This window comes from Dryas octopetala, chromosome 1 (genome assembly GCF_963921425.1).
Source record: "Dryas octopetala chromosome 1, drDryOcto1.1, whole genome shotgun sequence".
Lineage (NCBI taxonomy): Eukaryota > Viridiplantae > Streptophyta > Magnoliopsida > Rosales > Rosaceae > Dryas > Dryas octopetala.
The window spans coordinates 19726995-19744385 of record NC_141366.1 but is presented as its reverse complement, the minus strand read 5'-3'; the positions used below and the strand labels follow the sequence as shown (position 1 = coordinate 19744385).

Here is a 17391-nt window from a genome sequence, read left to right as displayed (position 1 = left end):
ATTTGCGATAATAAATAGCATTACATATAAATTTTTCAAAGCCTGGAATAATAACTCCCAAATTCAACCTTGATAAAAAAATCAGAAATCGTTTGGTCATGTAAATGTTATTAAATAAACATATAGTCTAATTGTTACCAAAACTATCTATTTATTTCATAACAGTTACATAATCAAAAGATTTTCGACTTATTTAATTTTTTGTAGATATGATCTTTAAAATATGATCTATAAAAAATAAATTGTTCCAATTATGAAACTACACTATAAATGAAAATAACAAGAGAAAAAAGCAAATTGAAAAATGTAGTTAGCATTCAACAAATTTGCTGATTTGCATTTTACAAAGCTAGCAGGTAAAAAAAAAAAAAAAGGCCAAAGTTCATTTTTGGTCTTTGTAGTTTCAATTGTTATAATTTTGGTCTTGTAGTTTATAAATTGTTGTAATTCAAGGACATTTTAACATATCGTTCATCAAATCATCAAATTTGTTGTGCTTTTGGTCATTACTTTACAAACCATTTTGATTTTGATAATGTATTTTACATACCGTTAGTAATTCAATGACTAATTTAATAAATTAATTGACAAAAGTGTTAACGTGTTCTTAAATTGCAACAATTTATAAATTACAAAACTAAAATCATAACAATTAAAACTTCAAGAACCAAAGTAAAACCTAACTAAAATTAAAAAGACCAAAAGTAAACTTTGGCCAAAAAATAAAGGCATTATGCATGATACATTACCGGCCTCGACGGAATCTGGTTAATAATATTCCGTGTCTTGTCTAAACAACAATTATTCCGGCAATTTTGTCATCTTCCTTTGCCTCATTTTGAGAGCTACGCATGTATTTGGAATTTTCTCATATCTTGTTATTACAAAATTCGAAGGGTTCCCACTTGTCCACCTCAAAATTTTTGGTGTATCATTTCATTTGATTCTCAATTTATCATTGTCATAGTATAAGGCCATAAGCGTACAACAAACGACCCGCTCTTTTCTTGGCTCTAACTCACTATTACTAACCTCCTCAACCCAAAACGATAATAATAAGAAAAGACCCAACTTAACAACAAAACTAACTATACCATTCGGCATGCACAAAAAGATAAATTAAAAATCAGTGCACAAAATTAAGTCTACTATCTAAAAGAGCGATTGTGCCACAAATAAAAGAACCATCCACTTATCTGAATTCTTGCTTTGCCTTAATGGTTAAGGACTTGAATAAAACCAACCAAAATACAAAAGAGTGCAAAGAACTAGACTTTATTACTATAATTGCATAAAAAAGAACATGAAAAAGCTTGCATGAACGTTAGTACTAAGCAAATGAGTTTTTTTTTTTTTTGCCACTAAAAAAAATAAAAAACTGAGAGTCTTTAACAGAGCTAAAAGTAAAAGATTTAAAGAAGTAAATGAACTAAGGAATTTGTAATCTTTGGCATTATTCCATTCGTGATAGGAATTTTTTTTTCTCCTACAGAATAGAAATGGAGAGAACTAGAGAAGCGAGTTGTAAGGTGGATGGACAAGTGGGAAGCATAGGTGTGTCACTTTCTCCTATTTCACAGCTATATCATCTACTTATCTCTACCAACTTATCATTGTCATTGATTTATCACTTTGCTGTAAGACATGGAATTTTATCACCGTTACTAGTAAATCTGCTACTATTGGAAAACGTTGACAAGGCCCCTTAAAGCACTCAAAGATCACATGCATGCAAAAGTTGACTAGAAAAGCACTCTCATGGTTTTCAAGACTGCCAAACTATAAGTATAATCGAAGGGACTGCATTAAGTCAAAATTCAATCCATGCAATTAACTTCGGGTCCATGATTTGACAAATCGGACGCAATTCGTTCTAATATTTAAGCCACTAGTATGTTGAATTTACAGTTTGGGAGTCGGGACAACTAGTTTTCCACTTTCAATTCCTGCCAACTAAGTGGAAAAGAAAAGATGAAATTTTTACATTTAATGCACAGAGTGAACAGAAGGATCTCACTCTGATCAAACAGAATATTCAACCCTATATGCCATACTTTTTCCCATAATCAAATATCATTCAACTCTATCAAGCTTTTTATAGTTATCATGATTTAGTATTTTCTCTGGTTCTTGAGGGATTGAGATTAATCTCATGAACTTATTAGGATTTTAGTTTTCTTTTCAAGTATTTTGTAGATTGTTCTTGTGGAGATCTTATGGTTTTCTTTAAAGGTTTAGTGTTTCAGAATGTTTGGTTTTTCAATAGATTTCTTAGTTTTAATATGAGTGTGATTTCTAATTTGCATATTGTTAATTAGGTTTATTTTTTGCACGTAATTAGTTTTATTGCTTTCTTTATCGCTTTCATAGTTTAGAATAGTATTAGATATTTATGCACTTTATTAGTTCATACTCGTATTAGTTCTATTAAGTTTAGAGATTACTTTTGTTTTTATTGCACTTTACTTTTCCCTGCATCTACTTGTTTATTTCACTTTTTAATTTTATTTTAATTTTCATCAATTTCACACCCATCAACATCATCCATACACCTTTACCCTTAATCACCCACCAACCACCAAATCACTTTTATGCCATTACACCCTTCCAAAAGTCCTCGCATCATCAAGGCAGTGAGAACCTAAGACCGAGATCCTGTTCCTTCCTCGCGCATATCATCATATTGTACGCTTGGCCTGCATACTGGCATGCCCAACGCACATAAGAAAGACACAATTTCCTTGATCCATGGCCTAGTCAACAAGTGCATGGCTGCATAGATTTTGAGGCAAACAGTCTTTAACGTTAAGTACTGGCTGAAATTTCTGAATATGGACCTAATTTAATAATCAAAAAGTCAACTGTTAGAACTTACAAAAATAGAGTTGGAGGGGCCTAATCCAATTAAACCTTTTTTTTTTTTTTTTTTTGAATTTTTTATTAATAAGCCACACAACATACAACATTTTTTAGTTATAAACTCAAACTTCTAATCTATTTATTTTTAAGCCACAATTAAAAAAAATTAAGTATGAAGCATTCAATACTATTCAAACTCAAGCATACCCAAGTTTAGTTTATTTTTTTTTTAGAATTTAGTGTTTTTGGTATAGTCTTTAAAATTTAAGGCTAAAGCCCTAAAACCCTAAATATGAAGTCATAAAACTTAAACTTTAAATGCTTAAACCTTAAAACAGTACTACATCATTCAACAAAGCGTAATTCTACGAAATTATAAAGTGTAACTCTACAATAGTTACATTCTACATCGTAACAAAATAAAATGTAATTTTTTACATACTGCATCATAACAAAATTAATAAAGTGTAACTTTGTGACGGTTACATACGGTGTCAAGAAAAAAGTTTAGTTTTAAGTCACTCCTTATGTATTAAAAATAAATAAATCTTTTACATGAGTTTATAAGTAAAACTTACAATTTTTTGTGACTTTTTATTAATTTACTTATTTATTTTATCTTTTTGTTAACGAACATTTTCACATTATTTGCGGGTGTCATCACTAACGTCTAAAAAAGCATGCAACATGCATGAGAAGACGCCCATGTTCATATATTAATTTGGAAAATAAAAATATATAAATTTGGATTGACTGATGTAATGGTCAATATATATTAGTGCAACATTTTAACCTTTTTTCTGGGCATGTGGTTGTTGGGAATATTTAATTAAATTATATATGTGCAATAATATTCGATTTGTAGAATAATTTTGGTGAGACACTTGTTTTATTATTTTCTTGAAGACCTGCAGTGACTAGCAGTCTAGCACAACTGATGAGATCGATCGATCACATGTGAACTTGAGGTCAATTAATTAATTGGTTTTAAACGAAGCTGAAGAAATAATTGCTATGCATCATTTGCAAGTTGCAACCGAACAAAATCATGGTTGGTATTGGAAGAAGATGCAAGGACGCGCGTCACTTCATATATAGTTCATGGTACCCAAATCATTATTAGAGACAAAATCATGGTTGTTTCCCAATAAAACTTCAATTGTCACATTGCCATATATGTATATCCATATGTGATAATATGTATGTTATATAACAGTGTTTCATTGATTCATATGTAATTTATTTTAAATCTAATTTATTTTAGCACAAGTAAAATACTAATATTTGTAATGTCATATTAATTTAAATTTAAAATATAAATCTGAGATTTTAGTATTATTATTCTGTATATGATATATTTGATATATGATCCTAGTCTTTTCAGTCTTTGTTTTCATTTATTTAATTTAGCATATATTGCGTGGTCTTTGTTAACGTGGTACAACTAGCAGTAGCAGAGAGAGCACCTCGATCTGTCTAAAAGTTAATGGAGATTGCTCTCTCTCTGCGCTTGGCTCCTTCACCCTCACATGGTCATGATGGTCTGTTCCGTACAACACAGTACAGCAGTAGTAGTTCAACCTTCCCTGCAGCCCTGAGAACACTACTACCACTCCAACACAATATTAACCCAAATAACAAAAACAGTATTAGACCAAATTACAAACAATGCATCATCACTGCAACGTTAACAAACCCAGCAGAGCTCATCTCCCAGCATCTCAAAACGACACCGCATTATCATGATGATGAGTTGAAGAAAGTGTCGGTGGAGTCGTTACAGTACGAGAGTGGGTTTCTTGGCGCGGTGCCTAATCATAAGTTGGCCGCCGGAGAAGGAAATAATAATACTACTCATGATGCCATGAGTTACTTGAAAAAGATTCTGTCGTCTCATGTCTATGATGTTGCCATTGAGTCGCCCTTGGATTATGCTTCCAAGCTCTCTCAGAAGCTTCATCTTCATCTTTGGCTCAAGAGAGAGGACCTACAGCCTGTAAGATCATCCATATATCATTTTCTTTCGTAATTCAAATCCATCATTATTATTGTGTGCTAATATCATATTAATTAATATAAATTACGTTAGTTAGTGTAGGCTCGTGATCATAATTGTTTATTTTTTAATCATTCTTTAAAGCTTATCTCTGTAAAAAAAACAACCAAATCAAAATTTTTTTGGTTATGTATATTGTTATTAATTAAATATACACCGAGACTAACTGTTATCAAAAAATTAAGTTTGATATTAAAATTGCTTATTTCACAAATTTCCCTACAAGGTAGGCGTAGGGCTTTGGCTTGTGGTCTAGGTCTGTGGATGGAATATATTGTTGCTATTCTAGGCAGTACAGAATCTACAGATTTTATTTCGAGCAATAGGCAGTCGTGATTCACACACCTAAAACATGGCTTCTGTTTACCACATAACCGGAGTAGTTACATCATCAACAGTTCATATATTGTCTTTTTGTAACTTTATTTCTTGGGTGTAGTGTAATGTCTCATTGTCTCTTTTGGAAATTATACTTTGGCTTTTCGTTTCTACTTTTTTTTTTTGGCCATAGCTTTTCGTTTCTACTTAAAGAGAAAGAAAAGTAGAAAATGCTAGAGTACTGTTAGCATATTTAAATTTGTTTACTTGTTTGGATTTTTATTACAAGTTTACAACTCATATATGAATATACTTTAGACATATTTACTTACAAAAAAGTAAAATACTACAAGTATAATTGAAGAATTATTGTTACTTAAATTGGTTGTAATTAAGTAACACCGCCCGATTCACGACTATATTGCCAAGGGTTAGGGAATGGATTATTGAAAATGGTGGTTGGATTTGAGCCTTTAATTTGCTCACTATTTTTTGTAAGGGCTACTATATATACACTCTTTTTTCTCTCATTACACACCCTATTTTACTTTTTCATTTTTTAATTTTCTCACTAAACACCCCTAAAACTTCCAAATAACCTCCCCTATACAGAAAATAAAAAAATAAAAATCTAAAAACACCTCAATATCCGACCCACCCGCTGCACACAGTCGCCAGATGTCACTGGATTTGTCACCGGCACACCTCCTCCTCCCTCTCCATCTCTCTTTCGCTTTCTCTCTCACTTTCACAGCCCCCTGGCCGGATGGAAAGGGAGACCGGCCAAGGAGCTGCGAAAGTGAGAAAGAGAAAGAGAGGGAAGAGAAGGAGAAAGAGATAGAGAGAGAGAAATGGAGGAAGAGAAGGCAAGAGGAAAGAGGTGATGCGCCGACGGAGAGGGACCCGGCCGCTGGTGATGAGGACGGTGGCGGGTGGGAGGAGGCCGGCATGAGTGGTCCATTGTTTTTGGTTTTTTTGTCATTTTTTTTGTTTTTAGTTTTTTATGGTAATTTAGCTTTGGGTAATTTTGTCATTTTACAAAAAAGGTAAAAGGAGTGTGTAGTGAAAGGAAAAGATGTGTGTATATAACAGTTTTTTTTTTTTTTTAAATAATAAAAATACAGTTTTACTCTTAATTTCTTAACTTTTTAATTCCAAATCAGTTTCTAATTTTTATACATATTTATGTCCTAAAGTGGCTGTCATAGCAGCCATGGCCACCGATGTTTCTGGATGAGAAGCGCCCCAACAACACCTTTGTAGCACAGGCGTCGTTTGGGCACCTCAAATTAGACACCCTTATATTATATGATTTCTATAATTTAAAATCTTTAGATTTTAGGGTTCTTACTACTTAATTTGCACCTGACATTTTACAAATACTTAAAAATTTTAGGTGGTTTTTTAAAATTTTAAGCACAAAATCTTCTTAAAATTGTCACTACACTCAAGTGTTTGAATGCACATTGTTGTGTCACTACAGTATGGTTGTAGATGCAGTGACACTAAAGATCGAGACATCGAATGCAGTTATATAATCAATGATTTATTTTTTGTTATTAGGAGTTATTTGGGAATGTGAGAGTATGCATTAGTATAGTTTAAGGAATTTATGAATTTATGAGTTTATGATATGAGATTTATAGTTTTTATTAGGACTACATAACTGTCACAAAATTGGGTGCACATAATCTTATGTGAGTACATAAAAAGTGTACATGTAATTGGGGGAGTGTCACAGGCTCACACTTACAGTTAGAGAGTTCATGCAGGTTTTCTCCTTTAAACTGCGGGGAGCTTACAATATGATGGCCAAGCTTTCAAGGAAACAATTGGACAGGGGTGTCATTTGCTCATCAGCAGGCAATCATGCTCAAGGAGTAGCACTATCTGCACAAAGACTAGGCTGCAATGCCACCATTGTCATGCCCATTACAACCCCTGAAATCAAAGTGTGCAATCTTCTCTCTTTCTGTTTGTCGGGTTTTGCGTGTTTTATGAAATTTCAATTATGTTGTGAAATTTTCTAGAATCCCATTGATGGGTTTTGTGCATTGTGTGCAGTGGAAGACGGTGGAGAGGTTGGGTGCAAGAGTTGTGCTTGTGGGTGAGTCCTATGATGAAGCCCAAGTGTATGCACAAAAGCTGGCCAAAGACCAAGTACTCACATTCATACACCCTTTCGATCACCCAGATGTCATAGCAGGCCAAGGAACTATAGGAATGGAGATCCTGCGCCAAATTCAAGGTCCATTGCATGCAATCTTTGTGCCTGTTGGTGGTGGTGGACTAATTGCTGGGATTGCTGCCTATGTGAAGAGAGTTCAACCCCAGGTATGTATGTTGAATGGTTTCGCATGCGACCCAACCTCTAATGCCATAACGCCATTAGATAAGTAATGTTTTAGTGTTTCACACACAAACAGACTCGAAAGAAATTCTTTTATTATGGGTAGTAAATGTGTACATATAAATATATAATCAACACTCTTTCATTTTAGTACAATGTGCATACAGAACATCTTTGAGTTCAATGATGGTAACCCCATAAGATATTTTGTAGTCCCCTTCTCTTATAACATCTACTTAAGTGTTATTACACATGTACAACCAATGTTCTTCTAGTGCCTTATCCTTGAAGTCTTTGAATGACTTTGGTGGCATGTCTAGTTGCGCCGGAGTCAATTCGCCATTGATCCTCTGTTTCAGCAGTGAGTGCTTTGAAGACAGCCAAAACCAATCCCTTTGGCTTCTTCTTCTTTCTTCCTTCAGGACATTTTGCCTTGGAGTGGCCAACCTCTCCACAAATGGAACACTCATTCTTCTTTGCTTTGTTATGATTGCGGAATCTTGAGTGTTTGTCCTCAGCTAATAAGAGATTGTTCATGCCATTTGCTTTCTTCCATAGTCACTTCAGGGGGTTCCTCTCGTAGTTTGATAGAGCTAGATTTGTGGTGTTTTGTTATCATTGTTTAAGAGATTGTTGTGTTTTTTTTCTTTAACTGTTGTCCTCGTGTAATAAGGTATTGTTCTTGTCATTTCGAGGTGTCTCCTACATTTTTCTATTGATAACCAATTAACCATTGGCCAATTTTATGGTCCACACACTCAATCCTCTAATGTGAAACCACACTCATTTAACATGATGGTCATCATCAATCTTTGATGATTTACAACACTTACTGGTTTTCGTGATCATGTAGGTCAAGATCATTGGTGTAGAGGTATATGATGCAAATGCAATGGCACTATCCTTACATCATGGGCAGAGAATTATGCTAGAACGAGTGGGAGGATTTGCAGATGGCATAGCAGTCAAAAAAGTGGGGGAAGAAACTTTCCGATTATGCAGAGAACTAATCGATGGAGTTGTCCTTGTTAATCGTGATGCCATTTGTGCATCAATAAAAGTGAGTCTCTGATTTTCGTAGTCTTTCAAGTTCCAAACCTATTTTATTTCAGTATGTTTTACTTTGACAGTAAATAGACAGGCCAATTCTATTCTTTATATGGCTTAGTTTAAGTGGAACTTGTATTGCAGGACATGTTTGAGGAAAAACGGAGCATACTTGAACCTGCAGGCGCTGTGGCCATTGCCGGAGCAGAAGCATATTGTAAATATTATGGACTGGAGGGTGAAAATGTTGTGGCTATAGCCAGTGGAGCGAACATGAACTTTAATAGACTAAGAATGGTATCCCTACTAGCTGATGTTGGTAGGAGACGCGAAGTTTTCCTTGCAACATTTGTTCCAGAAAAGTGTGGAAGCTTCAAACAGTTTTGTAAATTGGTATGTCAAAAACTCACTTTCTATCATATAAAAGACAATATGTTAGCTCTTTGATCCATCAACTCTGAACTTGTGATCAACATTTGGCTACAGGTTGGTCCAATGAATATTATGGAGATTAGCTACAGATATGATGATAAACACGAAAGTGGTCTTATACTGTACAGGCAAGAACCTCTTACTCTTTATATTCTTTCTAATGTTACTTTTCCTCAGTACTATAGGAAATTAATTAAAATTTTGTTTGTAACTGTTAAATTTCATAGTACAATTGTTCCACATATTCATTGAGTCTTTCTGGTCATGTTGCAGTGTTGGCTTTCAAACAGTTTTGGAGTTGGAAGGTATGTTGGGCCAAATGAAGTCTGCTCAACTTCAAACAATTAACCTCACAAATAACGAACTAGTCAAAGATCACATGCAATTTTTGGTAATCTTAACAACCTCATTACTTTTTCTTTCTTGTTCCTTCTTAAAGTACATCAATTCAGCTATCAGAAGAAATGTTGATAATACATGATGCAAGATGTAACATGGGATTTATGAAATCACACATCCATATTTTGCTTCCCTTTATTTGTTTGCCCAAATTACCGCAAGGTAATGGTTTTGATTCCACATTTTTGGGTATATGCTTCAGGCAGGAGGTAGATCAAATGTTGAAAATGAGATTCTTTGCCAGTTCGTCTTTCCAGAGAGGCCAGGTGCTTTGATGAAGTTCTTGGATGCTTTCAGTCCCCTTTGGAACATTAGCTTGTTCCACTACAGTGGACAGGTTTGTACCTTAAACAGTCCTTTTGACTCATTCTAATAAGCTTGTTACATAAGGTTAATTTTCCTTATGTTGCTCCTTTTTCCCTTACCAGGGTGAAGCTGGTGTAAATGCATTGGTGGGTTTCCAAGTTGCAAGCTCTGAGATGGACAAGTTCAAGGCTTTGGCTGATTCTCTCGGATATGATTATGCATTTGAGACAAACAATGAGATCCTACAGCTGCTGTTGCATTAGTCAGACACCAATTAAGGAACTGTTTTAGAAGAGTGTTAAAAGTATTTCATGGGTAATTAAATCTGAGCTATTTAGGCAATTTATAATTACCAAGCTAACAAAATCATACAATTTTGCTTTGTCTGTATCACACTTGCAAAGTGAACCTCATTTGTGGCTGTTAGGATTGTATGTCCAATTTTAATTTATCAATATATAAATTATGTTTTATTATGGAAAATTCAATATATGAGCAGTACCAAACCAACCAAATGAGATATGCTGCAACTGTAATTGTACATTGTCAGTATCACTCTTGTAACGTGAGGTCTGCAGAAGATCTCCATGATGTTGCCTGAGGCTGTGATTGCAGCATTTTCCTTAGGAGACTTGTTCTTGGAATGTGTGTTTGTTCTAACCAGTATGGGTGTGTAAGTAGTCCACTATAGTTCTTGAAATGTGGCTACTGATTTGCAGCTTAGGGGTAAAATAGCTGTAGTTTGTAAAATATAAAGGCTTTAGCTTTAGCTACCAATGGGCTGAAATTTAGAAGGCCTCCTAATTGTTCTTGAAAATAAAGAGAGAGGAGCCTTCCATGGTAATTTATTGCTCATTTATATTTTTTCTGTAATATTAGACTAACCATATTCTCAATCTAGGACATGGGTACTACAGAGTGTGAATGAACCAAGAGTATCTCAGGCTTGCTGCAACATATATATGAGCATTTTGTTGGAGTTGCCTAAGATACTTTTACAAAACTTGTTTCTAAGATAACCTTCATATTTGGTGATATGATATTGTACCTCTTAGCACCATGTAATGTAATGAGAAAACTAATCATATAATCATAATAGATGACACACATACATACCTAACCAACCCTTGTTAACTATTGGCAATAAAGTATTCAAACATCACAGCCTAGATATCCCACCTTGACCAATCCCAAAATCTGCAAAAAGAATGCAACAATAGCTTTCTTAATTTGTGTGCTTTACTTTACTAAATCATTCTGTAGTATTGACACTACATTAATTAGGAGAAAGCAAAGCATCAACTAGATAAGAAAGCCATAGAGATATAAAAGCTAGAGGAACAAGAAAACAAACCAGGCCATGAAACCTAAAACAATTAGAGGTGCCCATCAATGAAATAAGTGGGAGTTTCAACAGCTTTGTTCCAGCTGTAGTAAGTTTTCATAGAAAATGGAGTTTGACAGTGATTGGAGATGGAAGTTGGTAAGGGCACACAATACAAGATGCCAAGAAAAAGAAAATGGTAAGCATTCAGCAACTGGTTGCATGCAGCTATACATGTGTTAGTTCAAGTGCCATTGTTCATTGAATTGAAGGTGTATTAGAAGCTATGACAGCTCAAAGAATATTTCATTAAGACACTCCACGAACCACCCCCCCCCCCCCCCTTTTTCTTTTTCTTTTTTTTATTTTTTTTTTTCAGTATATAGCTAGATAGCAGCGCATTCATTTTGGAGTTAAAAGACATCTTTGCCCCTGAAAAATTGTGTATCTATTAGGAATGACAAGAGGGCGAATTCGGTATTTCCATCGTCCCCAAATCAATATTTAATATTTTAATGGTAGGTGCATGCCCATACGTTACAGTATTGTCTAGCACTTTTGCCCTACTCCTAGCCCAAAAGTAATCCCACACTCCACTGTTAAAAATGCCACTTTAAAGCATTTAGCTCCTCCTGAGGCTCTGCTGTTACACTTTACCTATTCAATTACACAAAACCAAAACATTGTTTTTTAGGAACTGTAGTCTATTGCAGAACTTTAATTAATCCCCTCACTCCAAGCTCTTCATAAATTCTCCTTCTACATTAACCCATCTTCAGTACTCTCTCTCTCTCTCTCTCTCTCTCTGTGTGACCAAGTCTCACTTCTGAAAAAGGATGAATATGAAAAGTGTGGGCTCTTTTTGTTCTTTCATAGCTTCCTTTCTTCTTCTGACTCTGGTGCTCTCTGTGGCTCATGGGCAGCCTTTGGTTCCTGCACTGTTGATATTTGGGGACTCTGTTGTGGATGTGGGTAATAACAACCACATCTACACCATTATAAAAGCCAACTTCCCTCCTTATGGAAGAGACTTTGTCAATCACAAGCCAACTGGGAGGTTCTGCAATGGAAAACTAGCCTCAGACTTCACTGGTACCTAGCTATCTTAGAAACACCAATATTACTCTATCTCTTTTTAGATATTTTATATATATATATATATATATATATCTATCTTATGGTTCTCTAATGGGGTTAATTTGTTTGCTTTGTTTTCTTTAACTACAGCTGAGAACCTTGGCTTCACTTCTTTCCCACCAGCTTATCTCAGCAGAAAAGCCAGAGGAAAGAACCTCTTGATTGGTGCCAACTTTGCTTCAGCTGGTTCTGGTTATTATGACCCTGGAGCAAAGTTATATGTAAAATATTGCAATTCTAGCTACTTAAAACTCTCTTTCACACACAACACACAGATTGTCTTGTATCTGAGTATATATCTTGGTGTTGCAGCATGCAATTTCACTGAGTCAGCAGCTGGAGTACTACAAGGAGTACCAAAATAAGTTGGTGGGAATTGCAGGGAAAGACAATGCTTCATCAATCATATCTGGTGCAATCTACCTTGTTAGTGCTGGGAGCAGTGACTTTCTCCAGAACTATTACATTAATCCTCTTCTTTACGAGGTCTATACACCTGACCAGTTCTCTGACATTCTCATCCAATCCTATGCAAAATTCATTCAGGTACATCCAACATAGCTCTCAATTCTTATGAATTAGTAACTAAAATTGGTGACAGAATATGTGGTTCATAGCAGACAATCACTGGACCACAAAAACTTAAGCTGTTAAAAAATGTCAACAATGTATGCTAATTGTCAAGCTAACACTCAGCCCCATCCTACATGCAGAGAGATAGAGTATATAAATGTCAATAATATAAATGTAGCCCTTGCAAATTAATGAAGATTTGACTTTTCAAACCCATAACCTCTTATAATCAAAGACCTGATACCATACTAGGCAGCCATATACAGTAAATAAATGTAGAGAATATAGATGTAGTCCCACCTTGCAGATTAACATGATAAGTGATTAGTGTGGATGAGGATTGGTCGCTTAGAACCTAAAACCTCTTATAACCAGAGTTCTGATATTATTTTAGGCATGTATGTACATAATTTTAAAAACTTAAACTGTTAAGGAATGTGTCAAAATTGCATAAAAATTAATCGTTACACCAATTTATGTAAATACTGAACAGTAACAGACTAATTAATTACTTTTGTTACAGAATCTATATGCATTGGGAGCAAGGAAAATTGGAGTTACCACACTGCCACCACTTGGATGCCTGCCAGCGGCCATCACAATATTTGGGTCACACAGCAATGAGTGTGTGGATAAGTTTAACAGTGATGCAGTTTCAACTAATAACAAACTTAATACCACATCTCAGAACTTGCAAAAAAAGCTTTCTGGCCTCAATCTGGTCCTCTTTGATATCTACCAACCTCTCTACAACCTTGTCACAAAGCCTGCAGATAATGGTAAGTAAAGGCCCTTTTTTTTTGGTCAATCCTTGATTCTTCCATTTAAATTTAGTCATGCGCCAAAATTAGCTTTTAAGACTTTTGTTTTCATTGACCCCCTAAACAATGAAAATATGAATGTATGGCCTATCATAATGTTATAGTAAAAATACAAGTGCAAATTAATTACATATAGACCTTCAAATTATGTCTGGTTTTGCACTTTTATCCACAAACTATATTTTATGACATTTAACCCCCACATACTATTCCTTGTTAAACACTACTTCACTTCATTCCATCAATGAAAGTGCAATTTCCATGTGTTTTTGCCTACATGGCACCATGGGCACCACGTGCCAATTGTGGGATGATAGCAGAATACCATGATCCCCAAAATGCCTTCATAAAAATGGCTAAGTGGTGCCACCGTGGCACTACGTATGCAAAATAGATGAAAAATGCAACTTTTTTGACAAAATAGGTGAATGTTAAATATGGAAGAATCAGAGATTTGATGTCACAAAAAATAGTTTGTGGGGCAAAGTGCAAAACTGATCTTTATTTGGGGAGTGTTTATGTAATTAGCCCAAAATAGAACAAAGCTTAATTATGGTTATACACCTAAACTTGGCTCCATATCTCACTTTTGGCATCCGGAAACTCATTTTAACTCACTTTCCCCCTAAACTAGGTTTCGTGTTATAAATTGCTCCATTCCATTAAGTCTTTCATCTTTTTCGTTATCCAAATTGATGTGGCATTTACATGGCAAAATCTTGATGGGCACTACGACATCTTAGCTAACTGACAAGACGACAAAATTGATGAAATTAGACAGTTTAAAACACGTGGCATAATTTAGAGAGTAAAATGAGTCAAAATGAATTTCGATTTGCAAAGTAAGACACAACACAAGTTCACGGAGTATAAACATGATTAAACCAAAGATGAATTGTACAACTGGTCCTTACCTAGATGTTTGCTTATGAATGGATGTTAATATGTGTGATTAATACATACAGGGTTCGCAGAGGCAAGGAAGGCTTGTTGTGGAACAGGGTTGGTAGAAACATCATTTCTGTGCAATGCAAAGTCGGTGGGCACCTGTGCCAATGCATCACAGTATGTATTCTGGGATGGTGTTCATCCTTCTGAGGCTGCAAACAAAATTTTGGCTGATGATTTGCTAAGCAGTGGCATCTCCCTCATCTTCTAAATTCAACAACACTTCACTCCTTCCTTCAATTCCTTCCATCTCCTGCTTTAAAGTTTACAATTAATCATTTGTGTTGCCTGCTTGCTCATGTAATGTGTGTTAACATGTGTTGGTGTGCTTCTTTTAAATTATTATGAAAAAAAAAAAGCAATGGAATTATTGTAACAAAGTGAAAATTGTAGAAAGTAATATATTTTATGCAATAGTGTAATAGAATTAGTTGTTCTTATTGAGTACAAAAAAAATAAAGGAATAAGATTTGTTACAATGCTATTGGTATGATCTAGTGTGATTTTATTTTGTTTTAGTTTTTTCTTAAAAGAAGAATAAAATTCACTGTCAATCATGCATGCTTGCTTGACCATGACAATGCTTGCACCAACCTATAGCCTCTTGGTTAAAAGAGAATTTTTTATTATGAAAAGTATTGTAGGTGATTGTAACATTAAATGACATACTTACGTAATATAATAAATTCATTTAAATTATAATATGTGTAAATGTGTTCGATAATTTTGATTTAGGGAGGAGGAAGAAGAAGAAAGGATGGAGATACAAAAAGAAATTTAATTGTTTTTAGAATAAAATTGGAACTCAAAGTTTTTTAGTAATGGGTTTAAAACAAAGTAAGTTTTGGGTTCAAAATTCAAATAGAAATTATAGAATTATCTAACAACTAATTAATTTTCTATGATTTATGACAAATACGAAAATGAACTAATTATAGTTATGTAGTATGCTAGAGTAAACAAATCCGTTGTAGTCTAGTTGGTCAGGATACTCGGCTCTCACCCGAGAGACCCGGGTTCAAGTCCCGGCAACGGAAATACATTTTTTATTTTGTTACCAAAAATAGAAAGAGAAGACGAAACGACACCGTTGCTGTCTGTTTGAAATTGAATGCAACAATTTGGCTCTGAATTCTCAAACCGAAAAAGAGTGAGTGAGAGTCCAAAACGCAGTATCTGAAGCTTGCGGTGGCTGCGTTTTGGGGTTTTGAACCATTGCAATAGCGAGAGAGAGAGAGCTATGGACTACGAACTCGCAGCGCTGAAGCTGATGTGCGTCCAACTGAAAGACGCGCGCCACAGCCCTTCCCAGAACGCCATGACCCTTGGCGGCATCATCTTCCAACGCGCCTGGTTACAGGTTTGAGGGAAAGCTTTGTCCTTTTTCATTTCTTTATGTTCCCAAATTACCCCTCTCATTTCTCTGTTATTATCACCTCCGCCAGGGCATTTTGGTCAATGTCTCCGCCGACCGAGAGCGCTTGCTTCTGGACGACGGCACCGGAGTCGTCCAGCTATCTCTCGGCGCCGAGTTTCGTCGCCGCCCTTGGGATATCGGTAACTACCTCCCGGGCGCACTTTAGCATTCGCCGCGTTTCTTCCTTCTCATCATGCGCATTTTAGCACGTGGTACCCTTCCTCTCATTCTTTGTGTGCACTGTGCAGGAATGTATGTAATCGCTATTGGACGCTACATAGTGCGTACGGATGAGCCCCCAATGATCCAGGTAAATTATTTTTGCTCGTTAACTTTTAAAATAAAATAAAAATTACAATATGGGAGCAAAATTTAAGCTTTAGGTAACTTGTACCCTATAATAATATGTTTGATTTATACAGATAATTGAAAGATATTCACAAGGTGTGTATAGTGTATGTAGTTGCAAGGCATACCAAATGATAAACGAATTTGGCTAATAATTTGTTATATGTCCATTTATGCAAATGGGTTTCACACTCTCACTTAAATTAGATGTGATTAGTAATGTGTTCGGTAAATGTAATACATCTCTAATTAGATGTGATCGGCAACATGTTCAGTAAATGTGGACATATAGCTATGGTACATATAGCACTACTCAAATCCGATGTACTTGCTCGATAAATGTGGTACATATAGCACTCCTCAAATCCCTATGTATCACCCATCTTTGTAGTAATGCACCATTTGTACCAAAACCTTGAAGAAGCATGTGGGGTATCATGCATGAAGCATTGCACCTAAGTGGGCATTGCATACATGAGGCAATGTTAAATGACAATAACAACCGAAATTTAAATTGCCATTTTTTCTGAAAAGCAGATTCACAAGATGGTTGATCTTTCGGCTTACCCCAACCGAGAGGCAATGTGGTACCTTGAAGTTTTGGAGGCATACAAATTCTTCTATCAGGAATTAATTGGAGAGTTTTTATAACTTTTTCTTGGAGCATTTAGCAGAGACAAGAGAGATCAATTACTGCATGTGCAGTTCCAAACTAAGAAATTTTGTTTAATATATTGAAGAGTTTGACTCTTTATTTGATAAAACGTCATATGTATAGCTCTTTTTCATGTTTCAAATGATCAATAATGTTGTTTTAGATATTCCTTGTTTTAGGAAGGTCTAACATTTTTTGAGCTTTGGTGCACTCTACCAATTTGGGGGGGATCATATATGCCTGATATGTACATGCTGATTGTCCTCATTATGCTACTGCAGATTGACTGATGTGGATTAATTAAATTTGAACTTGCAGCCTTCAAACATTTTCTATTTGAAAAAGTTGATTGTAGAGATGCATTGTTGAATGGAGATATCTAAAATAGGAGAATTGGGGTT

General features: G+C 35.2%; 3 protein-coding genes and 1 non-coding gene across 4 annotated transcripts; all 4 read left to right on the top strand.

Moving 5' to 3' along the window:
• Window positions 1-4345: 4345 nt before the first annotated feature.
• Window positions 4346-10030, top strand: LOC147298939 (threonine dehydratase 1 biosynthetic, chloroplastic-like). Its single transcript, XM_086229033.1, has 9 exons — window positions 4346-4855; window positions 7006-7185; window positions 7298-7567; window positions 8437-8643; window positions 8775-9023; window positions 9117-9190; window positions 9336-9453; window positions 9664-9798; window positions 9890-10030. The coding sequence occupies exons 1-9, from the start codon at window positions 4346-4348 to the stop codon at window positions 10028-10030; spliced, it is 1884 nt and encodes a 627-aa protein (XP_086085159.1).
• A 1897-nt stretch (window positions 10031-11927) lies between these two features.
• LOC147298938 (GDSL-like lipase/acylhydrolase superfamily protein) lies at window positions 11928-14831 on the top strand. The gene is made up of 5 exons (XM_086229023.1): window positions 11928-12183; window positions 12319-12449; window positions 12541-12774; window positions 13325-13580; window positions 14588-14831. Exons 1-5 carry the CDS (start codon window positions 11928-11930, stop codon window positions 14779-14781), a joined length of 1071 nt encoding a protein of 356 aa, XP_086085149.1. The 3' UTR covers window positions 14782-14831.
• A 703-nt stretch (window positions 14832-15534) lies between these two features.
• On the top strand, window positions 15535-15607 carry TRNAE-CUC (transfer RNA glutamic acid (anticodon CUC)). Its single transcript has one exon. It is a non-coding gene; the product is annotated as a tRNA-Glu (tRNA).
• Window positions 15608-15710: 103 nt separating this feature from the next.
• LOC147298936 (recQ-mediated instability-like protein) lies at window positions 15711-17225 on the top strand. Its single transcript, XM_086229692.1, has 4 exons — window positions 15711-15930; window positions 16016-16127; window positions 16236-16297; window positions 16873-17225. Exons 1-4 carry the CDS (start codon window positions 15811-15813, stop codon window positions 16984-16986), a joined length of 408 nt encoding a protein of 135 aa, XP_086085818.1. The 5' UTR covers window positions 15711-15810; the 3' UTR covers window positions 16987-17225.
• The last annotated feature ends 166 nt before the right edge of the window (window positions 17226-17391 follow it).